At 35.1% G+C, this 24,310-nt stretch overlaps 4 protein-coding genes across 5 annotated transcripts; 3 read left to right on the top strand and 1 right to left on the bottom strand.

Annotated features, from left to right (window-relative positions):
* Positions 1 to 1,865: 1,865 nt before the first annotated feature.
* On the top strand, positions 1,866 to 6,265 carry LOC111011712 (65-kDa microtubule-associated protein 3). The gene is made up of 13 exons (XM_022285578.2): positions 1,866 to 2,094; positions 2,361 to 2,524; positions 2,636 to 2,842; positions 2,937 to 3,185; positions 3,288 to 3,494; positions 3,573 to 3,728; positions 3,914 to 4,073; positions 4,167 to 4,318; positions 4,441 to 4,528; positions 4,920 to 4,993; positions 5,094 to 5,168; positions 5,270 to 5,552; positions 5,637 to 6,265. The coding sequence occupies exons 2-13, from the start codon at positions 2,453 to 2,455 to the stop codon at positions 6,086 to 6,088; spliced, it is 2,175 nt and encodes a 724-aa protein (XP_022141270.1). The 5' UTR covers positions 1,866 to 2,094; positions 2,361 to 2,452; the 3' UTR covers positions 6,089 to 6,265.
* A 1,142-nt stretch (positions 6,266 to 7,407) lies between these two features.
* LOC111011415 (AT-hook motif nuclear-localized protein 6) lies at positions 7,408 to 11,456 on the top strand. Its single transcript, XM_088118502.1, has 5 exons — positions 7,408 to 8,299; positions 9,386 to 9,453; positions 9,733 to 9,864; positions 10,318 to 10,479; positions 10,639 to 11,456. The coding sequence occupies exons 1-5, from the start codon at positions 7,861 to 7,863 to the stop codon at positions 10,939 to 10,941; spliced, it is 1,104 nt and encodes a 367-aa protein (XP_087974628.1). The 5' UTR covers positions 7,408 to 7,860; the 3' UTR covers positions 10,942 to 11,456.
* A 461-nt stretch (positions 11,457 to 11,917) lies between these two features.
* LOC111011749 (enolase) lies at positions 11,918 to 17,246 on the top strand. Its single transcript, XM_022285637.2, has 17 exons — positions 11,918 to 12,159; positions 12,419 to 12,482; positions 13,210 to 13,274; positions 13,441 to 13,488; positions 13,589 to 13,675; positions 13,786 to 13,866; positions 13,960 to 14,061; positions 14,145 to 14,225; positions 14,316 to 14,390; positions 14,641 to 14,703; positions 14,917 to 14,997; positions 15,073 to 15,267; positions 15,355 to 15,405; positions 15,560 to 15,648; positions 15,779 to 15,830; positions 16,318 to 16,374; positions 16,628 to 17,246. Exons 1-17 carry the CDS (start codon positions 12,094 to 12,096, stop codon positions 16,706 to 16,708), a joined length of 1,338 nt encoding a protein of 445 aa, XP_022141329.1. The 5' UTR covers positions 11,918 to 12,093; the 3' UTR covers positions 16,709 to 17,246.
* Positions 17,247 to 18,070: 824 nt separating this feature from the next.
* On the bottom strand, positions 18,071 to 23,669 carry FKBP53 (FK506 BINDING PROTEIN 53). 2 transcript variants are annotated; one of them, XM_022285566.2, is made up of 11 exons: positions 23,511 to 23,669; positions 23,076 to 23,149; positions 22,413 to 22,648; positions 22,104 to 22,252; positions 20,760 to 21,108; positions 20,213 to 20,377; positions 18,919 to 19,198; positions 18,688 to 18,772; positions 18,564 to 18,605; positions 18,420 to 18,468; positions 18,071 to 18,325 (listed from the first exon to the last, which is right to left on the bottom strand). In XM_022285566.2, exons 1-11 carry the CDS (start codon positions 23,521 to 23,523, stop codon positions 18,244 to 18,246), a joined length of 1,524 nt encoding a protein of 507 aa, XP_022141258.1. In that variant the 5' UTR covers positions 23,524 to 23,669; the 3' UTR covers positions 18,071 to 18,243. The 2 variants fall into 2 exon arrangements, with proteins under 2 accessions (XP_022141258.1, XP_087975366.1); XM_088119240.1 differs by having other exon boundaries at positions 18,071 to 18,345.
* Between the last annotated feature and the right edge of the window lie 641 nt (positions 23,670 to 24,310).

Raw genomic sequence — 24,310 nt, forward strand, 5'->3', positions numbered from 1 at the left:
TTCTGTAATTTATTTAAAATAATTAGTGTTTGGTTCACTTGTTAAATTGGGGCTTATTTAGAAATAATAATTATAATATTATTATTATTAAATTAAACCTGATTATTATGCCAATTCAACAAAATATTTAACGATTTTATGAATTTGAATTACCTTGTTGAAATACAAAATCCATAAAAACAATGCATTCAAATTATTTGTCTCACGTGGAAGAGAAGGAGATTTCTATTTTTAAAATTTTCATAACTTTTAGTATGTATGAATCTAGGATTTAAATATTTAATTAAAATATTGAATTTTCAATTTTATAAAAATTTTGATGGAAGTAAAAAAATAAAATATTGATGTAAGTTGAAATTCTTTTAAAAAAATCATGAAAATAAAGAAGTCACAAAACTTATTTTAATGGATAAATAAACATTCCACACTTTTTAAATACATTAAACTTTTTTTTTACATAATTAAACTTTGTTATTAATATTTATTGACATTTTTAGTCCATCAAAAGATATAAATGATGTGCAAATCATGTACGAGAGAACATGATAGCAAGAAAGTTGCTTAAAATGCCTCGATAAGAATCTTAAAATTTGTTCAATCTAATTTAATTAATCAAAACATATATCTTCTACAAAAAAAAATAGTAGGTTGGAACTGTTCCACGACACAAATAAATTACTGAGTACATGGCCAAACCAAAGAAATAGTTTAATTTCACTTGTTGAGCTCAAAAAAGGGGTCAATGCGGCCCAGCCCTCTTCTCAAGGCCCTGATTTTTCCATAGCCCAAGCTGCTAGACAATGTGAAGTGATATAGACAGTATAGACAGAGCTTTACTTCTTAAAATCATCGCCATTTTTTCTTGATCTTCATTGCATGTTTTGCCACTTCTCCAGCATGCTTCTTTTTTATAATTCTTGATACTGGTTTCACGATGTCTGCGAGAGTCACCCACAGTAGCTAATTAGGGTCTCAAGGCCCTGATTCATTTTCCTTAATTTTTTTTATCTACACATAATAAAAACAATTAATTTTGAAAATGGCATTTTTTTTTAAATGTTGTAAATGTATTCCTAATGTAATTTTGTGGGATATTATTTCACACCATGACTATGTTAGTTTAAACAATATCTACCTTAGCCATTTGGTGACTTTAAAAACTTTTTTTTAATATAATTAAAATTTTGTTCTAATTTATTATGAATGGTTTGATTGAGTTTAAATTATAGAGTGTGTGGTGGTTGACGAATAGAATAAAAATAAAAAAACAAACAAATTGTGGCAGGTAATACATAAATTAGGAATTAACAAATTCAAAATGGAATACAAAGAGTTGGATAGTTAAAAAAAAAATGAAGGAAAATAATTTAGAAAAAAATCAACTACTACGTCAAATACTTACCCAATTCCATATTATACTCCAAAAAGTTTCTATTTCTAAATTAGACATTTCTACACCTCAAACGTAGACTTTTTATTTCTAAACATCACAACACCTCGAGACCTACTTTCAAACTAAGATTACAGAGGTGTAACCACGCACCAAACACCCTGGGGATTTTTTTTGTTTAGCTACTATTTTCTCAGTATTTTATCTAAATTATTATTGATTTTCAACTACCACTTTCATTGACATCTGAAACTGCAAGTCATTTTTTTCAAGATTTTTTAACAATAATATTAATATATATTATATACAGTTATTTGTTTATCCGACCTATTATTTTAAAAGAATGTCACATCTAATTTTTATTTGAAATTTTGTCGGGAGGAGGGAACGGGGAAGAAGAATAAAAGAAAGCGATTGGAACTTTTGCTTTTCTCTCTCATCAGGCTTCCCTCTCCGAAATTTTGAATTCAAATTCTTGTTGGGGCTTCATTTATATGTATCCGCTCTTTTAACGGTCCCTTTTCCTTTCAACGTCTCTCAAATTGTCCTTTCGCATCACCCTCTTCCACGGTTCAAATTTCGAGAAAACCACTCTTTTCCAACGCTACATTTTCTCTCTAAGAATTCTTCGGCAGATTGCTTCTTCTTCAGATCCTCTTCCACCACACTTCGCTGATTTCTACACAACTTTTGCCATATACTCGGTGAGTGCACGAATCACAAATGTGCTAGATAATTTAAGAGGTTTTAGATGTAGTCGGTGACTGGTCAATTTGATGGCTCCCGTTTCTGTTCTCGGAAAATTTTCTGGCCAGTTGTGTAGTTATATGCGGGTGGGAATTGGGTTTTTCTGATGGTGTTAACATCATTCAATTGAAGAAGTTTTATTATCTAGATTCCGTAGACAATTAGGGTTTCTTGAAATTTGATATCTCATTACTGTGTTTCGAATTGTTGTTTATATATACAGGCTTGGCTTTGCTTTCTCTACTTTATAATCAAACCAAAACTTAGAGCAGAACAGACAGACACCATCTGTTCTTCGGGTGAAATTTCTTCAAGATGTCTGTCACTCAAAATGATCCACTTCTACCACTGGAAACTACTTGTGGGTCACTACTTTATGAACTTCAGGTCTGTATGGAATTTCAGTCTCGTCCTTGGGCTTAATGCACAGTTAAAATTCGTATGTAAATCTATTTTGTACGCTTGTATCAAACTATAAATGACATTTTTGGATATCAGATAATATGGGATGAAGTTGGTGAGTGTGAAACTGAGAGAGATAGAATGTTGCTTGAGCTTGAACAAGAGTGTTTAGCGGTTTACAGAAGGAAAGTTGATCAAGCAAACCATTCTAGAGCTCATCTGAGGCAGGCGATTGCTGATTCTGAGGCACAACTTGCTGCCATCTGTTCTGCAATTGGAGAGCGGCCAGTACATATAAGACAGGTTAGAGGAGTAGCACCTTCCTTTGTTCCTCCAAATAACTTAAATTCACTTTTTCAAACGCTGGAGTTACTTGTTTGTCATTTTCTCCTTCCAGTCTGATCAAAAGGCTGTTAGCTTGAAAGATGAACTCGAGCAAATTCTTCCACAACTAGAAGAAATGCGGAAGCGGAAATCCGAGAGAAGAAATCAGTTTCTAGAAGTCCTAGAAGCGATACAAAAGATTTCAGATGAGTTAAATGGGTATGAACATTCTTCATCAAAGGTAGTGTTGGATGAAACTGATTTATCATTGAAGAAGCTTGAAGAATTGAACAGACAGCTTCACGTTCTCCGGCAGGAGAAGGTTAGTTACCTTTGTTTAAATTAATCTGCTTTTCTTTTTTGACCTTTTAAATCTCTCTCTTTTTCTACATGCTGATTAAAGTACTTCTTTCTTATTTTATAGAGTGATCGAATGAAACTGGTTCACAGCCACATGTGTACTTTGGATTCACTTTGTTTGGTGCTTGGCATGGATTCCAAGCAGATAGCTATCGAAGTTCATCCCACTTTGGGTTTTGACGGACCAAAAAATATAACTAGAAACACCATAGAGCAGTTGGCTGGAATGATTGAAAAACTGCGAGAGATCAAATTACAAAGAATGCAGAAGGTAATGGCTCAATGTTTCTCTCTCTGGCCTTCAAATTATTAGCAGTATTGTACCTACAGTAACATTTTGTTGATGCAGCTTCAAGATCTTGTATGTGCAATGTTCGAGCTGTGGAAACTAATGGATACTCCAGCTGAGGACCAACAGATGTTTCAAAATATAACTTGTAACGTAGCTGCTTCAGAAGATGAAATAATTGAACCTAATGCTCTCTCTGCTGACGTTATCACACATGTGAGTGATTTTGAATAGTGAAGATTTCAGTCTCTGTTTTTTTTTTTTTTGGAGGCTCTGTATTCACCGAAGAACAAAAGTACGTTATTTAAGATTAATAAAGGACAACCCATCAAGATACGCCCCTGCCTCATTATAGATTCATAGAGACTCTTCCAAATTATCTGTTCATATATGTCTTGCAGGTTGAAGCAGAAGTTTCCAGATTAGAAGAGTTGAAGTCAAGCAGAATGAAAGAACTTGTTCTAAAGAAGAGGTTGGAGCTAGAGGAGATGTGTAGGAAGCTTCATATGGTCCCAGCAGAAGATTCCGCTATTGAATATGTTATTGATGCAATAGATTGTGGTATATTACAACCATCAATTCTGTTCTCCTACCTTTTTATTAATGATTTTTTGCATTCCATTCTTATTCTGTGCATTTATCTTTCTAATGCAGGAGCTTTGGACCCTGCTTGTGTCCTTGAACAAATTGAAAGTCAAATTCTTAAGGTCAAAGAAGAAGCTTTTGTCAGGAAAGAAATTCTTGAGAAAGTGGAGAAATGGTTGGCTGCATGTGAAGAGGAGTGCTGGCTTGAGGAGTACAACAGGGTCTCTTTAAACTTTCTCATTATTCTATCCTTGCCCAAAAAATACACACACACTCATCTATATGCATACATATGCATAAACGCTACCATCCTTAGTTTTCATTTTTTTTTATACTTGTTCAGGATGAAAACAGGTACAATGCAGGAAGAGGAGCTCATCTTACTCTTAAACGTGCTGAAAAAGCTCGGGCATTGGTTAATAAACTTCCAGGTAAATACTCTCTCGGTTTTTGTACATTGAAACTGTTGTTTATAATTTATAAGAGTTCACTTTTTAACTCAATGAGATAATTGGCAAAATAGAAGTGTAAGATTTCTTGAGCGATGGAAGTAGAAGAGTAGACTTATGTCTACAAAGTTGCTAAATTATATGGTTAAGAACTGTAAACCAAAGGAGATTATAATATAATTCTACTGATGATTACAATTTACAACATGCTTGTTGCATCAATGAGTCTGACACTGGCAGGTCAAAGAAATTGATTATCCGGTACTATTTGGTAATTGTAAACCACTAATTGTATGAACAAAACATGTCTGTTGACTGTAATTTGCTTCTCTTAAGTAAGTTTTCTTGTATCTTATTGATAAAATCCTTACAGGAATGGTTAATGCATTGACAACAAAAACCATGTCATGGGAAGAAGAAAGAGGCATCGAATTCACCTATGATGGCGTAAGTACTTCATTTTGATCTCTATGTGCTTTGTTAATGAACGGGTTTTCCTGCCATTTCCTGATTTAGAGTGCCATTAATTGTCATCTCAAATATATAGGTTCGACTTCTCTCAATGCTTGAAGAGTACACAATTTTAAGACAAGAGAAAGAGCAAGAACTCCGAAGGCAGCGGGTACTGACTATGATATTTGAAATTTACCTGCTTTTTGGACACTTCCATGTTTAAAATGCATCCTTCTTGATTGCTGTCATTTCAATTTTACAACACTTCAGGACCAGAAGAAACTCCAGGGGCAACTAATGGCAGAACAGGAGGCACTTTATGGGTCAAAACCTAGCCCATCGAAGCCTCAGAGTGTGAAAAAAGGTCCTAGAATGTCTACTGGCGGTGCTGGTGGTGCAGGCAGCAGGCGATTTTCCCTTGGAGGAGCAATGCTTCAAACTCCTAAGCCCGATCCTCATAAAGGCCTCCGACCCGCAAGAAAAAGTGACAGGGGACACCAAAGCAACCAGAATTTTCACCTTGATGAGGGATTTGTGGAAGGTTTATCAGCTGGTATGACTTTTCTTCCTATATGTAAATCATCCTATAACATCTTGTTTCTTTTCTGAGTGGCTAAATTCCCATGCCGTTTTCAAGGAAGGAGAGGCTTGGATGTTGCTGGCCTCCCCGTAAAGAAGCATTCATTAGGTGCCAATGCTGGTGAAGCAGAATCACCAATGGTGGTCAGAAAGCCGTTTGCTCCCATTCCTACCACACCCGCCGCCACGCTTTTCCCGAACTCGACGAATTCGTTGAACGATCTTGGCGAGAAGTTGCAGAAACTAAATATGTCATCCAAAACTCCTATAAAGACAACTTCTATTTCAGAAGAAGAGATCAAGACGCCGAAGGTAATGCCTATCCCGGTGCCATCCACACCTTTCACCGTGTCGGTTCCGATGCAGACGGCCGTGACCCCGGCTCTGTTGCGGCCGCCGCCTCGCATTAATGAAGATGTTCTTGAAGTCATTGAATATTCTTTCGAGGAAAGAAGAGCTGGGTTTGTTCTTCCAAAACTGCTGCACGTCAAGTCAATCATACAAGTTTGATACAATACAAACTTTCACTTTTCTTTCAAAGAATTGAAATTTCTTGTTTCTTGTTTCCTCCTCCTTTCAAAGTCAGTTTGTAATTTGGCTTTACTTGATTTGTGTACATAAACCCAGTATTGTGAAGGGTTAAGATTTGCTTTCAGTTATCAGTTGAATTCCACTCATTTGTGAGGATCTTTGTCGCAATTGTGAAAGGGACAGCGGCGTAATTTCAAGCTTCCAGGAGTCGATGAGAAGGGACAGGACCGGACAGCATTATCTTTGACAAAAAATGTCCTTTGTCTTGTCCCATCTTATAAATATTTTCAGATTTTTACACAACAAAATTCAATTTCAAACATAACTACATGTTTGTATCTTCACAAGAAATCTTGTACATGCTATTATATAATATTGTGTTTTGACAATTCTTTTTAAGAAATGGAGAATTTGCAAAAATTAGTGACTAAATATAAATATTATAAATGCTATATATAATTTGTGTTCTCCGTTGCATTATGTATGTACTATAAATAGGTCTATTAGTAATGTAGGTTAGGTATTATATTTTCATGACATTTCAATATTTCTATCACAGTTATATACGTTCATGAGTTTGAAATCGACACGAGAGTTTAATCAACATTTATAATGGAGAAAAATCAACAAAATATTAGTAATATGATTATACTATTAATAATTTTTAATTTATTTAAATATAATAAAATGTTTATGTACTAATTTAATTATTTAAATATAATAAAATGTTTATGTACTAATTTAAATGTTTGTTAACTTTTTTTTTTGTGTTTATAATATTGTAAGAACTATTCTTATAATATAAATATTTTTATCAATAAAAATTTTCATTAATATCTATATAAAATTGAGACATAGTAAATTCGATACGGCAGCAAGACACATATAAGATAAATTTCCAATGGTCAACCTTAAGAAAACTGAAAAGACAGAGAACTTGTCAGTAGGTGGGAAAATGGCATTGCTCCAATGTTAGCTTTACAGCTTTGAATTTATTTATTTATTTTTCCTTTAAACAAATTAATGTTATTTTAAAGTAAAAAAAAAAGTTTTTTGTTTTGGACAACTTTTCTTTTTAATTCTTTTAACCTTCAATTTTGGTTGCTTTGCCATTTATTAAAATTGCCTTTATTAAATTTCCAAGACGGACGTGAACCATTTTATTAACCAAAATTTATTCTTTGTATTATACAATAAAATATTGCATATTTTTTTAAAATTTTCACCATATTTAATTAATTTATATTTCCATTTTACTTTTATTTCTCCCTTTTATTAATTTTCACAGTTTATTTATTTCTCTTGCTTTTCCTGCAACCGAAAAATTCATGATTTCTGTATTCAAAGACAAGATTTTGTTTTATTATTTCTCCGTAATTTTTGCAATTTCTTGCAAAAAAATTTTTTTTCCGGAATTTCATCTTCACCATTGAAGCTCTGCACAGTGACTGCAATGGCGGAAGATCAAGCTTCAGAACTGTGTTCACTACAGTGCAAAACAAAACTTCTTGCGTTCATCTTGTAGCACTTCAAAACTTGAGTGTTGGATTTCTGAGTCTTGTGTTTGCGAATTGAGGCAGCCATTTCAGCTTCAATTTTAATTGAAATTTCCGCTCTCTCTTTGTTCTTCTACCAGCTCCCACCTCGAAGCTCATCCTATTTAGGGAATTTTTTAAACAAAAAGTTCCGAGGTCTTAAATTGTAGGGTTTTAAGTTTCTGAGTAGTTCACTTGTTTCTGCGAGCTGTAGCTATGGAGGAGAAAGTTACCGGAGTTTCTGGGTTCGCAGTAACGAATGATGAAGCCCTAGGGAGCTTCCAGTTAGCCCCAACAACAGAAACCCTAAAAGCAACCGACGAGCCTAAAGTGATGGCGAGTGCCGGGGCTGCTACACCACCAGCGAGCGCGACGGCGGCTGCTGCACCACCGGCGAACGCGGCTGATGCTACGCCACCGGCGAGCACGGCGGCTGCTATACCACCGGCGGTTTCTAGTACGGAAACAAAGAAGAAAAGAGGGAGGCCGAGAAAGTATGGGCCGGACGGGAAGCGGCCGCTGACGCTGGCGTTGTCTCCGATGCCGATATCGTCGTCAATTCCACTGGCCGGAGAGTTTCCGAATTGGAAACGAGATAACGATCTGTCTCTAGCGGTAATCAAGAAGCCGCAGAGATTCGAGTATGAGAATCCCGGTAAGTTTCTTCTCAAAGTCTCTTATACAAGTTTTCGGTTACCACTCTGAACTCAGATCTGCTGCTAAATGTGTGGAAAACTTTAAGGAAATAATGTTTGTTTTGTTGTTGTGATGTCAGTGAAGTACAAGGGAAAAGGGGGGGAGGTGGGGGATGTTATGCTGCAACTTGTAAGGCAGTGTTTGGGGTTTCACAGTGGAAATTGACTCAAGATGTTGTTTGTCAGTTTTTGATGTGTGGTTGTGGACCCTTGTCCTCAAAACTGGTTTTCTTTTGTACTTGCTAGGCAAATGAGGTTCTGTTAAAAGTTACTGTAGAACACACAATTATTTTTGTAGTGTGAAGCACGAGACAAATAAGTTCCTCATGTTTTCAAGGGAAGATGACAGAAATTAAGAAACCTAGTAGCTGCATACCACCCCCCCCCCCCCCCAAAAAAAAAAAAAGAAAACTATTTACATTCTGGGGTGCTTGCTTTCTTAGGTAGATTTTTTTAGATGTCTATATAGTGATTGATGATCATTATGATCTATCGTATATGTTATAGAAGTTTTTGTTTAGCTGCTGGATTTCTTTTACACAAATTTGAATGATTTTCGTGTATGAAAGTATAGAGTTTCTTTGTCTATACAAAACTTGGAAATCCCGAAATATTTTTCATCGTGGAAGCGGATTTCGTCTCATTTTGCAAACTAATTACTTCTGAATTCTGATAGATTTTTGCCACTTGTTTTGAAGTTACTTCTCTTAAACCCTATAAGGAAAGACCAAAAGGCAGACTTTTGTATCTTTTTGTAAACCATTTAATGGTTTTTATCTAATATGCCCACTTAGACACAGGTATTAAAAGCGAGTAAACTCTGGTCCTCACCAATTTAATGCCTCATCAGGATGATAGGTTTCACCAGGAATTTGTAGGTCCATGTGACATAATTTTATTGCACTTATTATGTGATACATTTACTGATTTAGAATTTAAAGAATTCGGCCGAGAATTAGACTGCTATATTTTGGCGTGATTATTCAATCTTTTTAATGTCGAAGTAGCACTTTTTTCTCATTTACTTTCTGGAATCCTTTTTGCAGGTCCGAGACTTGCATACTCTGTTGGTGCCAATTTTACTCCCCATGTGATCACTGTCAATGCTGGAGAGGTATGCTTCAGCTATTTGTAAACCAAATCTTTTCTGCTTTTCAATTGGTGCTATACGATAATTCACTTAGATTAGGTTTCAGTCTCTCTTTTTATTATGGAATTAGCCGTGAGAAGTATATAGAAACCAACTATTTAGTGCAAGCCAAGGAGTTGGAAAAGGCTCTCCAATTACTTGCATAAAAAAATGGAATTCGAATACAATCCTTTGTACAGAAATTTCTTGCACCCAAGACCAAGCTGATTACTGCATTTTCTATCCCCTTTTTTATTGTATTAGGACATTACGATGAAGGTCATGTCTTTCTCTCAGCAAGAATCCCGAGCTATTTGTATTCTTTCTGCAAATGGCACGATTTCAAATGTTACACTTCGACAGGCAACTTCTTCTGGAGGTACCTTAACGTATGAGGTATGACCATGTCTTGTGAAGATATTTATGTATACCTGAACATTTCGCCTGTAAGATTACTGGTCTTGGGTTTTTGTTTTAAGTTTTTATCGGCCATTTAAGCTCTAATGTAGGCCGGATGTTTTTGGACATGATTACTGTGTCCTGTACACGAGTCTTTTATTTGTTCAGGTTACGTCTACATGAATACTGAACGCCACGAAATTCCGTCGTCGTTTTTTCCCTTGTTCTATCAGCATTTTCAGGAAAGATTTACTGTTGACATGAATAGGAGGCAGTTACAAGCAGATCTCTCTTTTATTATATGCTAATGTTGTTAGTTCTCTTGCCTGAGTGGTGATGTTGAATATCTCGTTATCTTCATACAATCCAAATTGATTTGCCTTCATAAACGTAACATTTAAACGACTTCACCCTTTTTTACTAATCTGGCTTTTGTACTTGTTTTGGCAGGGTCGTTTTGAAATACTCTCATTGACTGGATCGTTTATGCCGACACAGAATGGAGGTACGAAGAGCAGATGTGGTGGGATGAGTGTCTCGCTGGCAGGTCAAGATGGTCGAGTTGTGGGCGGAGGACTAGCTGGTTTGTTGGTAGCAGCTGGTCCTGTGCAAGTAGGACAAATCTCTCTCTCTCTCTCTCTCTCTCTCTCTCTCTCTCTCTCTCTCTCTCTTTCAGCTTGTTTTTACAGATCATTGGATTTTGGTTGTAACGGTTGATTGTGTTCTGATAATTCCCTGATGAATGATATAAATCCTGGACCGTTTTACCAGGTTGTGGTTGGTAGTTTCCTTCCGGGTCACCAGCAAGAACAGAAGCCAAAGAAGCCGAGGAACGAATCCACAACCATTTTCTTTCCTCCCATCAACACCATCACTGGTGAAGAGACGAAGGCGATGTACGGCGGTGGTGTCAAGCCCGTTCTCACGACACCGTCCTACCAAGAACATAACTCACTGTCACCAAACCCAGTCACAGGCTTCAAATTATCCTCCACTGACAACTTACCTTTGCCTGACAAAGAACCCAAAACACAAAGTCAATCGAACTGTGAGGTTTCTTTCGCTTCAAAGTAGTTTTCGTCATTCTTCTCCGTAGATTTCGTAGTGCCTAACTCAACTCGACCCATTTCGACACCGATTTAAGCCCTCTCTGGCTGGTGATCAACAAATTATTTGGGTCCTCACGTAATCTTGTGCTCTTTTCCATTAGGTAATAGGTGCCATGGAGTCCATTAGGCTTCTTTCTGATTCTTGCTATCAAGTGTCCTTTTACAGGCTCAAATGAATGAATTTCCATGGTTGCTACTGGCTAGTTAATAGGGTGAGCAAGATAATAGAGTCATCAAAACAGGTAACATGAGTGAGAGCCCCGACCATAGCAGCTTTAGAAAATTCACTCTCAACTTTGGTAGTAACAAAAAAACTTCTAGATTTGTAAAAGACTTGAGAAACATTGTTTTCCACTTTCATTCCATGTGCTTTCTGTATTAGAATTGTCGTATTGATTGAGATCATTTGAAGATCAACTTCAGTAGCACTTTTGAAGGTACATCAAACTAGGGATTACTTATAAAGGAAAATTTTCTCTATATTTTTACAGTTTTAAGAAATTATAGATAACACAAATCAAATTTATTCTCGCTTAATGGTGGATAAATTTTATCAAATAACAAAATTATTTTTTCTTGATAACTTCAATTTCAAATATTATCTAATAAAGTAAATGTTTAAATATTATTTTCATCTATGAACTTCTCTATGTATTTTATTTTGATATTTGAAAATCTTTTGAATTTTATCTTAGCATTTCAAAGTTTCCTATCGACATTGGTCGTCACGTGAATCTGTGGTGGTTTCAAATTTTCCTGTAAATGGTTTATAAAATTTAATGATAATGACTAAAATAAAATAACTTTTTTCTTTATCAAATATTTTAAATTTGAGAGGTTGAATAATGTAAAACATCCATTAGATGATCGATGCGTTCCAATCTTCCTCTGTAAGTAAGGCACGTGCCAAAAGCTTCAGTTCGGAAAAGAAATCTCGGCCGTCCACATCATCCCTACGTTTACCTAATCAACGGTAATGATATGCTTTACGGCCGCATTTGTCGCCACGCACGACTCTAGTCTATTTGTATCCTCTCATTGCGCGCCATTGTCGTAATTTTCTCGGGAAAATCTTGGAGAAAGAAACGCGAAACGAAAGAGAAAATTAGAACTCAAAATGGCCACAATCAAGATCGTCAAAGCCCGTCAAATATTCGATAGTCGTGGAAATCCTACTGTCGAAGTGAGTTTTTTCTGCCACTACAGCTATCCTATTCGTCGAAAATGTCTCACTGGAATCGTTTTTAGTTTGACGTTGGTTATTTTGTGTTTGTTTTCTGAGAAATGTGGGAGTATATAGACAGTGAACATATTGCGGTTATCGAATAGTTTAACTGGCCGTTTACGTATAGATTCCTTGGCGTAAGTGTCTTACAGTGGGATCGCGATTGCAAATTCTTGTTTGGTTTTTCTTTGTTTTATTGATGAAAATTTGGTTTCAGGTTGATATAACTCTGACCGATGGAACACTGGCCAGGGCTGCTGTTCCGAGCGGTGCATCAACCGGTAAATCAATAGTGTTTGGTTATCTACTTGAATGAATGTAATAATTCATGGTTCATTATTTCTTCATGTAAATGACGAATGCACGGTAGGTGAAGTTTGGAAGCGTGGAGCGCTGATGATGTTTCCATACGATCTTCAACCTCCCCGTTTTATATCTTTTGGGAGTTTCTTAGGTGTTATCTACATGTAATTCTGTAATAAAAATAGAGGCTAGGAAACTTAGTAAATTGTATTGTACTTATCATATGCAGAACTTTCGAGAGGGCAACCATTAAATTTTTCTCGGAATTCTTTGAAACGTCTTCTAACTTCTGAATAAGTATGCTTACAAAAATACGTTAATCAAAGTGGCAAGCTGTAAATATAGACATCTTTGAGGTTGTGAGTTCAACTTCAAACAATGGTAACCATATACCAATAATACAAGTTTCCCCACAAAGAATATTGCAGAGTCAAAAGTGGTCCAATGAGATTATTTGGAAATTTGGTCATCGCATTCAAGGTGATTAAACAATAAAAAGTGGTAGAAGGAAAAGGTGAATTATGAAAACAGGGTATCATTTCACATCTGCACGTACGTACTATATATATCCAGGCATGTATAATTTATACACTTCATGATTGTCCCATGTACCCATTTATATAGTTGTACGACTATCCTGTGCAAAAAAGGTGTAAATAGTACGTTTATATTTTATATTTTTTAACCATATTTTGTCCACTGAAGGTATCTATGAAGCTCTTGAGCTGAGAGATGGTGGTTCTGACTACCTTGGAAAGGGTGTACTTAAGGTGTGTATGCTTTTTTTGCTGCCCCTTGAATATCTTCTAGGCATGTTTATTAAACTTTGGAGCATCGGATATTTTAGGAAAGTTTTTCTACTATAGTAGTGTGTGTTTGTGTTCTTTTTTCTGAAGTTAACTTATATGATTGCATGACTTGAAATCTGTGATTTAGGCTGTGGACAATGTAAACTCAATCATTGGACCTGCTTTAATTGGCAAGGTAAAATCCTTGATTTAATTACTGTCTTTTTCTACTGTCAGTGAATATGAGTGAAGTTTTTATGCTTATAGTTCATTCAATCTTTCATGGCGTTTCATAGGACCCAAGAGAGCAGACAGAACTGGACAATTTTATGGTACAGAAACTTGATGGGACCGTTAATGAATGGGGTTGGTGCAAACAAAAGGTATGTTGAAATTTTTTTCTCCCACCTAGAATTTATTCTTATGAAGGTAGATCTATCCACGGTTATACTAACTTATTATAACGGGGGAGTTTCCCTCTTTATTTTTGTAGCTTGGAGCAAATGCTATACTGGCAGTGTCACTTGCTATTTGTAAAGCAGGTGCTGCAGTGAACAAGATCCCCCTCTATAAGGTATTTGTAGTCTTACGTGGTTTTTGGAGAGGGTATTATTCATTTGAATTTGTACTATCTTATATTGTCACATGTCTTTCTTGTAACTTCTAGCACATTGCCAAGCTTGCTGGGAATAAGAAGTTGGTTCTGCCAGTGCCTGCATTCAATGTCATTAATGGAGGTTCCCATGCAGGCAATAAACTAGCCATGCAGGTAATATGATTTTCATATATTTTTCCTTTTTGATTCATTAGGTGCTTTACTTTGGAAGTTTATGTTATTTTCCTGGCATGTAGGAATTTATGATTCTCCCTGTTGGAGCATCTTCTTTCAAGGAAGCCATGAAAATGGGTGTGGAAGTCTACCATCACCTCAAGGTTGTTTGGAATCCCCCCGCCCCTGTCTTCTAAATTTAGTAATACAAGGCGGTTGTTGCTTCAACATATTTCTGTCCTTTTGCTTTTCAGGCTGTAATTAAAAAGAAGTATGGACAAGATGCTACTAATGTTGGTGATGAAGGTGGTTTTGCCCCTAATATTCAGGTCTTGGAAACACTTAGCCTACTTGTTAATTTTGAATTTGGAGTTGTCAATGAGTATGCGGCTGTTGATGTTTTTCTCTTCCTTTAGTCCTTTCCTCTTTTCCTTTATGGTCGGAGGGAAAGGTTCGTGTTTGGATGAGATTGCAGATTCTATGTCAGATAGTTTTCTTCTCCACTATTCCTGCTCACTTATGTTCTTCTTTCATTATACTCGCTACAAAGTGGTTATTATAGTTTGAAATAAATTTCAGGAAAACAAGGAGGGCCTTGAACTCTTGAAGATAGCTATAGCGAAAGCAGGATACACTGGAAAGGTGCTCTCCTTTTGTTTTGTTTGTCTTTTTTTCATTTTATTTTTCTTTTGCCTTACTGAATGTTGTCTTATTTATACATACATACATATATATTATATACATACGTACATATATATTACATATATATATATATATATATATATATATATATATATTTTCAATGCTAAACAGGACCGAGTCTATTGTCTTGATATATTCTTTTATCACTTCTAGGTTGTCATAGGGATGGATGTTGCTGCTTCAGAATTTTATGATAGCAAGGACAAGACCTATGACCTGAATTTTAAGGAAGAGGTATTTGACTCTTGGCTACTCTTGATTGATGTGTTTTTTGGTTACATATTGGCCTGATGAAAAATTTTGCTGCAGCACAATGACGGATCAGAAAAAATTTCTGGAGACAGCTTGAAGAATGTTTACAAGTCATTTGTGACAGATTATCCTGTTGTGTCTATTGAAGATCCATTTGATCAGGATGACTGGGAGCATTATGCGAAGCTGACTAGTGAAATTGGTCAGCAAGTTCAGATAGTCGGAGACGATCTCTTGGTCACCAACCCAAAGGTCTTAGTGTTTTAATCATCATGTACAGTATATTTATATTTTTTGAAGCAGCCTTCTGACATTATTATCATGTTGTGACAATTGCAGCGTGTAGATAAAGCCATCAAGGAGAAGACGTGTAATTCCCTTCTCTTGAAGGTAATCACTCCACCTTTTTTTCCTCTTCTTATTTGTTAAACTTTCTTTTTGAAGCTATCTATTTGTTAATTATTACCATGTCTTAGCCCTCAAGTAATTTGCAGTAGATTTATTATATTTTAATTTCTTATGAGTCCTTTTTTTTCTTTATAAGGTAAATCAAATTGGTTCTGTGACTGAAAGTATTGAAGCTGTCAAGATGTCTAAGCACGCTGGTTGGGGTGTTATGGCAAGCCATAGAAGGTACGCCACTCTTCATTTTCATAGCCATCTGCCCTTCTTTCCTTTTCTGTAACTGCATGGAATAATCTCTTCCCCCCGGACTTCCATGTATTACTGATTAATATTTTTTCTCTTTTTTGGGCAATTTTAGTGGGGAAACTGAGGATACCTTCATTGCAGACCTTTCAGTTGGTTTGGCGACAGTAAGTGTTAACAATCCCCCCATTTGTGGAAGATGCAATATTTCCTATTAACTTGTTATAAGAATTAATATTGATATATATGTGTGCCTCGTATTGCTTTTGTTATGTGAACAATGAACTTTTTTTTTTTAACTTGGGGATTCGAACCTCAACTTTTTAGTCGATGATATATGTCTGAACTAGTTGAGCTAGACTTGAGTTTGTTATTTATAAGGTTGCTTTTAGAATTTAATCCAACATGTAGGCCTGCTACCTTGGTAAACTAGAAAGTAGCTACTTGATCTTTTATGGTTTTACCTTTCTCCAATTAGTAGTATCACAATACATTCAAATAAGATTTCTTTGTTTCCAAAAATAGTAATCAATTGTAGTAATATTTATTAAAAAGAAATTGTAAGTCCATGTTTGTGTGTATATTGAGTTTTTTAGATTGTCTTCAACTCTTAGACCATCATTTGACGAATTATTTCCGCAATTTGTGAAACAGGGTCAGATCAAGACTGGTGCACCTTGCAGATCTGAGCGCCTAGCCAAATATAACCAAGTGAGTACTATATGTTAAAGCTTTTGCCTCTTGCTAATGAAGTTTAGCCTGATAGTAGGCAAGACCATTTGAATTTTTTAATCATCATCAGTAGAATAACACGAGCTGCAACTGAAAATGATTTTTATGATATCTGAACATCCATTGCCCCTTTATTTTTTTTCATCTTCCGTGATCTTAGTTTTTCCAACATCCATGCAATCAAATTTGGCTGCTTGCAACACACTCACCTGATTTATTTTTACCCTTGCAGCTCCTTAGGATAGAAGAAGAGCTGGGACCAGCTGCAATTTATGCTGGATCAAAATTCAGATCACCAGTGGAGCCTTACTGAGGTTTAAATCATGAGAAAGCAGCATATGATAGGAGCTTTTACTGGTAGTAGGGAGTGATGTGATTGCGCTTTAAGCTCTTATTATCTCGGACTAGAGCTAATCTCAATCATCACCTTTTACTCCAAATGCAAATAAGCTTGATCTTTTAGCTGCTTATTTATTTTTTCCTCCATTGTTGGAAGAAAATCTTCTATTTTGGACTGGAGGTGTAGCAAAATAGTTCTAGAATATTGAACTTTCTGGGGTGGGCAGAAAATCAAAAAAATCAAGAAATTGAGTTCGACTCTAGCCAAACCGAACTGAACTAGTTTGGTCCAGTTTTCTAAAGTGGGCAAAAACTAAACTAGCTCTCCCTATGTGTGATTGTTCTTAGGACCATTTCTTTGCAGGAATTTGATGCTCGATGGCTATGGATGTTTGGAAATTCAGGTGCTTTAAATTTGGACAGCCAACGTTTATTGATAGTTGTAGGATTTGTGTAGTGTGTTTTGGCACGGCAATCCAATAATAACTTTATATTATAGCTAGCTTAATCGACTTCATGTGCTAAGTTTGTATAAATAATTCACTTCTTTTTGTGCCATTTTCAAAAAAATAAAAATATTCACTTCTTTTTGTGCCAATTTGTTATTTGATATTTAAATGTGAGTCTTAATCTAAAGAATTATTACATTCATCATGTACAAAGTTTAATGAATATAGTAATCTAACTTGGGTCTACGTATGTTGATCTGTCTTAGATTTTAAATTAAAGCAAGCAAACTTATGTAGTTAGAAATCCCAATTCAATATCAAGATGACTTTCTAAAAAATTAGTAAAAATTAATGCCCCGAAAGTCGATTGAAATTGAATAAAAAATCAAAAAAATTGAACCAATTGGTTTAATTTTAAAATTGAATTGAATCAAGTTGAGACTAACAAAACGAGAGAACCAATTTAAATAAGTTATGATAAAACAAATTGACATTTTAAATAAGTTATGATAAGACAAATTTATAATTTGATACCATAATTTTAAATGTATTTAATAAGCCTCTAATTTATTAGTTCGTATTTTAGAGGTTATTGACCACCTAATCAACCTTTTATTAAATTCACCACCTTAATAGACACAAAATTAAAAATTAAAAATTGAAGATATTGTTAGATAAAAAGTTCAACTTCAAGTCCAATAGACAGGTTAATTCTAAAAAAGATCAAATATATTAAAAAATTATTAGACACATAGAATCAAATATATTAAAAAATTATTAGACAAATTAAAAATTGAAAGATATATTAGACACAAAATTAAGAGTTTAAAATTCTATTAAAAGCAACTCTATTAAAAACAAATTTAAAAGTTTATGATCAAAACTCATAATTTAACCAACTAGATATATGTAAGTTGAAAAAGTTCCCCTCGTTGATCCAAAATCACGTTTTGGTGATATTAGATAAAATACAAAATTGGGATCAACAGAAGTGATGAATAGAAACAAAATTTTCAATCAGAAGACCGTCTTAATATTATAGAAGCAGAAGCAGTCGAATTCAGCGAACGCCAACCAATTCAACATCAAAAGTAAGCCACGAATTCGGCGGAATCTTCCCACCCGCACCTGCAGCTCCATAACTGCATCCAACATCTTCAATCTTTTCAGAAACAAAAAAGAAAAAAAAAAGTGTGATTTCATGCCAAAATTATAGGTGAATATTAGATTACGTACCCCATTGATGGAGGAATTGTCAATCTTCTTTTATCCCCAATTCGCATACCTGAGGAATGAGGAGGATTCAACCAAAATCAAAGTTTGGAACTTGAAAAGAGTTATAAACACAAAAACCAGAGTTTAGGGCATCCAAATGATTACCATTAACCCCGACATCCCATCCCTTTATAACCTGTCCCACACCTGTAACGTAACAACAACAATTAAGTTATGATTTGGACTTGCAATGTTTGAATGTTATCTGCCCCATAACCCAAAATTTTACCTAAACGGAATTTGAATGGTGCTCTTCCAACGTTACTGTCAAATATTTTGCCATTCTTTAGCTTGCCAATGTAGTGAACGCTAACCTGGGATCGGACCAATCATATTTGTTAGCTTCAGAAACATGGAAATAACCTCGTATTGCATCGAAACCCATGTTATTTATAGTATACGTCAAAAAAATAATTGGCCCATCTCAGATAAAAAGTAAATAATAGACTTTAAACGGTACCTGATTTCCTGGTGAAGCTCTTTTACCATCTGGTTTACCCATTGCCACCTCCTCAATGACCAACCCATTAGGGAAGGTTCTCACTCTAGATGATTTGGATTCATTTTCCTTCTCTTTTGATCCCAAAGTTGATTTGCTCTCGTCTCCTGTTTTAGTTAGCTCATTGGATTTTGATCCAACTTCAGTCTCCTTGCTCTTCTTCGCTTTCTTCTTTTTCTTCTTTTGCTTCTCTTCCATATGATTTTCACCATCCACAATGTCCATGTGAGTGGGGACATCCCTATTCGCATAGCCAGCAGAAGTTTCAGTTAACAATGAGAGGAACGCTAAAAAATAACAGTAAGACCTGTAGCTTGAACTAATTGTGAAGTTTCAGCTTTATCCAAAATCATAACAGAAGTGTAAGTTCATAATGCAGAGAAGTGTGCTTAGAAAAATGAAGCAATAGAATTGTCACAACATGCCCTTTCTTCCCAACTCAAGAAAGGCACAGTTTCATCAGTCCCTCTTACATGGATCTTCTGGTTTACATCAAGACTCTACTGCAGTAGGCGCATCTAGAATCTAAATTCAAGTTTTTCCCAAGTCTCCTTTTCTCTCACTTACTTGCTCGGTCTCCTCAATCCCTTTTATTTGCTAAATTTTTGGAGGTTTTTGTGGTGATGAATTCAACTCACTTTGAAGCTCCACAGATGATTTTGGAACGTTGTTGATATTAGCCTGGCTCCTAAGAGGAGTCATTGTTCCATAATGGAGGAGGCAATGCTGCACCCGCCACCCACCTAGAAAGTTTTTTGGCAAGCCACTCTCTTAGCTGGTTGGGAAAGAATAGAAGGTTTTCAAGGGCATTGAAGGTTCCTAGGAAGAGGTCGGAGAAATGAAGTCTGGCCCATGTACTCTCTGGGTTGTCCAAAAGAAACATGTAATTAATCTTTGATTTTGATTCTTACCAATAGGAGCCTGTCTTTGAAAAGTTGCTTGTGGAGTTATCTTTTAAAATAGACCTAACTTCTGAAAGTTGGTTTTTTATCCTTCCAAAAAAGGGCATAGTATCACAATATTCACTACAGTTATAAAAAAATATAATAGATTAACAGACCCTACACAGAGATCCCAAGGCCTAGATCATGTGTGAATCTCATTTTGCAAGGAATAACATATTTTTAAAAGATCCAAATAAGCACCGAAACTTCCAAAATTGGTGGAAATCAGGAAAAAAAAAAACTAATACAGAAATCCGTAGTCTTCTTCACGTATAGTATCAAAATCAGTAGAATCAAATTGAAATATTAACCTCTGTTTAGATAGCTTTCTATCATTCCCATCTCCATGATAAATCTGATTAACGCCTTCACTCTTCACTTCTTCAGGTGGCTTTTCACTCCCCATATTGCCATCATTACCAGCTTCCGGAGCTTTTTCTCCTTTTACCTTTTTCTTCTGCTTCTTTTTCTTTTTCCTGACATCATTATCGCAGTTTCAACATAAGAAAATAAATTAAAAGATTACAGCCTTTCCAGATGGCTAAATGAATTTATGGAAAATATAATCAAAATTACTTGTTAAATAGCAACGTGGTTAAAAGTTCAGATATAAAAATACATTTATTGTCCTTACCCTATTCGAAACTTTAACAGTTTAACTACAGTAACCTGCTGATGGGTGGGAATTCTATCCCCACTTTTCCTTACTACACATAAAACTTTTGGCAATGATGGGGAATAATGCATTGGTGGGGAAAAAACCCATCCCAATCTTGCCCTGTTAACACCCTACAGCTTCCCTCAACAAGCCCAACCAAAGATATTAACTTGTACAACTGATTACTTAAATCATCTCACCTTTCTATATGATCAACTTGCTCGTCAGTTTCAACTTTTCTTTTTAAGCTAGAAGCATCATTGCCATCTTTTTCTTTTGCCTCCTTCACATTCCCAGTGCTTGGATCTTTTCGTTCCTGTTCTGATTCTAATTTCTGATTATTCAGTTTGCTCTTGCTTTTGGTAGGAATTGGAAATCCATCCTCATCGTCACTTTCTGAAACAGCATTTCCAACATTTCTTTTCAGCACAATTTGACGCTGCGAGTTCCTAACGTCTTCAGAGTCACTAGACTTATTTTTCTTCACTTGTTTCGCTTGACCACTGGCATCATTTGACTTTTCATCATCCACTATCTCCTCAATTACAACTAACAAGCAAATAGAGATAATGGGAAAGAAAATAAACACTCAGATTAAAAACTAAAATAGTTCAAGGTCAAAATTCTGAAGAGTTACAAAATGAAGGGATAAGTAAAAGCATTAAAGTTCAGCATGGATGCAACCATAAAGATATAGCAGCAACAATATAAAAAGAACCTAAGAAGAAAGTTGTATGAGTCCATACATTTTACTGTATTTAAGAAATGTGAAATCTAATACTTTGTAAATTATTTACTGTACCTTGTTTGCTCTAAGTGAAATCATACAGCACAGCTTGCATCCAACATATGTCCAAATAAATCTATTCCCCCACAGTAAAGTTTCAATTTTATGCAAACATAGCTAGCAAAAGCTGATAGAGCAGAAGTCAAAAAGTTTTTTTCTTTAAATAGTTAGAAGAAAACTTGGGAAAGATACAGCTACTATGTAAATTAAACTCGCCTATTTCGACATCTTGCTGCCCCTCTCATATATTTAATGATTCTCCCAATTCGTTAAGCAGCCAGTACCAAGGAAGACCATGAAATCCCAAACTTCAGAATGACCCATAAGACTAGCTAAACGATTGCACAGGTTTCCCCAAATTATCCAAGCAGAATTGCAGCGGATTTAAAGGTAGTCACTGTACAGTACTGATCCTTCACAGTTAACAAGACGCACAAGTTTGGGAATGATGATAAAGATCAGGCTGAATTTATTAAATTCTCTCGTGGGTATTAAAACTCTTTACACCAAGTGGAGAAATTAAAATTAATCTCCAGCGGTTCAGATTTCAAAACAAATTACTGCGTTGTCTTATGGTCCTTCACCCTTGTAACGGAAATATCTTCTTGAACAGTCTATTATCTTGAAACATATCAAACACCGAGTGAAACAACTTTACAACACTAAATGAACCACTGAGAAAACATGAAGGGGCAAAACGTGGATAGAATGCCAAGAAATTTGTATAAATAGAAACTTCACCAAATTTTCAAAATACCTCCACTTTTGGGAACTGGCGAAGTTGGATACAACTCAGGATAGTCGTCGTCATCGTCATCAATGAATTCATCGTCATATTCATCTCCAGTGTCATATTCAGATGAATCATCTGTATCTGTTTCTGCGATGTCCTCCCCAAAAGAATCACTTTGCATTGTAGTAAGGAAATAACAAAATACTCACGCCAAAAAAATTGACCACATATGTCCTCAATTTCTAAAAAAAAAATACTTCCACTCAAGGAATAAGAGATTTGTAACTGTGGCAAACGAAAAAAGTAAACCAAACACATTATAAAGAAGGATACGACTCATAGTCATCCCTAATGAAATTCCCCTCGTTGGCTACAAAATAACCAGAAAGATGGACGCTTTGAGGGCCAATAACTGAGAAGGCTACCAAATCATCTCCCTCAAATTCAAGATTTAAGGGGCATGATTCAATCTTATTTGGTATTAAAGAGCACAAAAAAATTGGACTCTTATGGCCAACGGTACACTGAACGATGCTTCTCTCTTTTGATGAGCCAGTACCCAAAGTTGCCTGGATGATTACAAAAATGACAAAAAAAAATTAGGTCATCTCAAAAAGTAGCAAAGTAACAAACAAACCATACATCTTCACATTATTAAGCAACGCAAATTAAAAGCCAATAAAAATCATTGGCTCGCAGCTTCACACCACAATATTTTTTCAAAACAAAGCATAGATTAACACCACAATATTACTATCAGATTAAAAAATCCCAAATCACAATGCAAAATGGAAGTGGCCTATCCCAAAATGACATGGGCTCAAACCAAAAACCCGTTGACTTGAAGGTTGAAACTAAAAAATTCAAATGAAATAATATAAATGCAATCGAGGCATGTCCACTCCACAAACAGGAGAATTTTGAATTTAAAAATATCAAACCACCCTGATAATTTTTCAATTTTCACCTACAGAGTGGAGTCAGCACCAAACAAACCTGAGTTATCCGGAGCTTTCCCGGCACATTATCAGAATGGTAGGGGTGCGTTTTGCCTGGTTTCACTTCAATGCCTGGGACAAGCAAATTCGACAGAAGATACAGACATGCGTGAGTACTGAAAGCAAAACCGAAACACGCACATGCACACACAAAATAAGAAAGATCACCAACAAAAATAAAAAAATCACATCATGCATATTCCCAATTCATTTTTATGCTTTGTGGAAGCGAAATCCATCCAAATACTACAAAGGTACCCGTAGTAAAGTAGCCCATCGAGCAAATAAACAACGGACAAAAACTTCATTACGGTACTCACAGTTACACCATTCAATTTAAGTTATACATTTGGAAACCAAAGAATATGCGGAACCAGAGATTCCAATGCACGAGTAAATGAGATAATAGAGATGAATCGTATTGAGAACATACCCCAAAAACCCATTGATCAGACGGGAGTAATAGTAAAGTTGATTGAAGGTTTTCTCTAAAACCCTAGACGACGACCGCCCTGCTTTCTTAAACCCCTTCTTCAATTTGTCAACGCAAGTTCTGGACTGTCGGATATCAAAACAATTTATTTGTATTTTATAAATTATGACATAAAACTTTGTTCTGTTTTAAATTGTATTCTAAAAATTTATTGGCCTTTTAAATTTTTTTTCTTCGTTTTATGAAAATTAAAATTGTTCTTTTTTTTTTTACAGAATAATCGGATATAAGACCTAAAGAATGTTGAGTCATGACTAAATGGGGGCTTAAAATGATAATTCATATTATACATCATAATTTGATAAGAAGTTCTTTTATTGTAGTTTTTAAAACCCGTCTTCAAATCAATGAAATGTAAACATAACAAATTCAATTGAAAATAAATATATTTTTTCTTATCATCTTTTTACCCTGCAATGAGATTTAACATGGTATGCTTTTTGCAAATTATTTTTTAAAATGGGATTTAAATAGTGAAAATTCTAAAAACAACATCTTTATATTTTCATGTTTTTCGATTTTGAATTTGAAATTCTAAAATGCATAATTACATTAAAAATATACCTATAAAAACTTTGTCAAATATATTATTTCATATTATAAACTCATTTCATTTTTACTAAAATTAAAACAGGTAAAACATAATATATATTATATAATTAAGATAGGTAAAACATAATATATATTATAAATTATATAATATATAAAATAATAATTCTACAAAATTTATAATATATGTT

This window comes from Momordica charantia, assembly GCF_013281855.1.
Source record: "Momordica charantia cultivar OHB3-1 chromosome 10 unlocalized genomic scaffold, Mcharantia_2.0 BLBB01000010.1, whole genome shotgun sequence".
Classification (NCBI taxonomy): domain Eukaryota; kingdom Viridiplantae; phylum Streptophyta; class Magnoliopsida; order Cucurbitales; family Cucurbitaceae; genus Momordica; species Momordica charantia.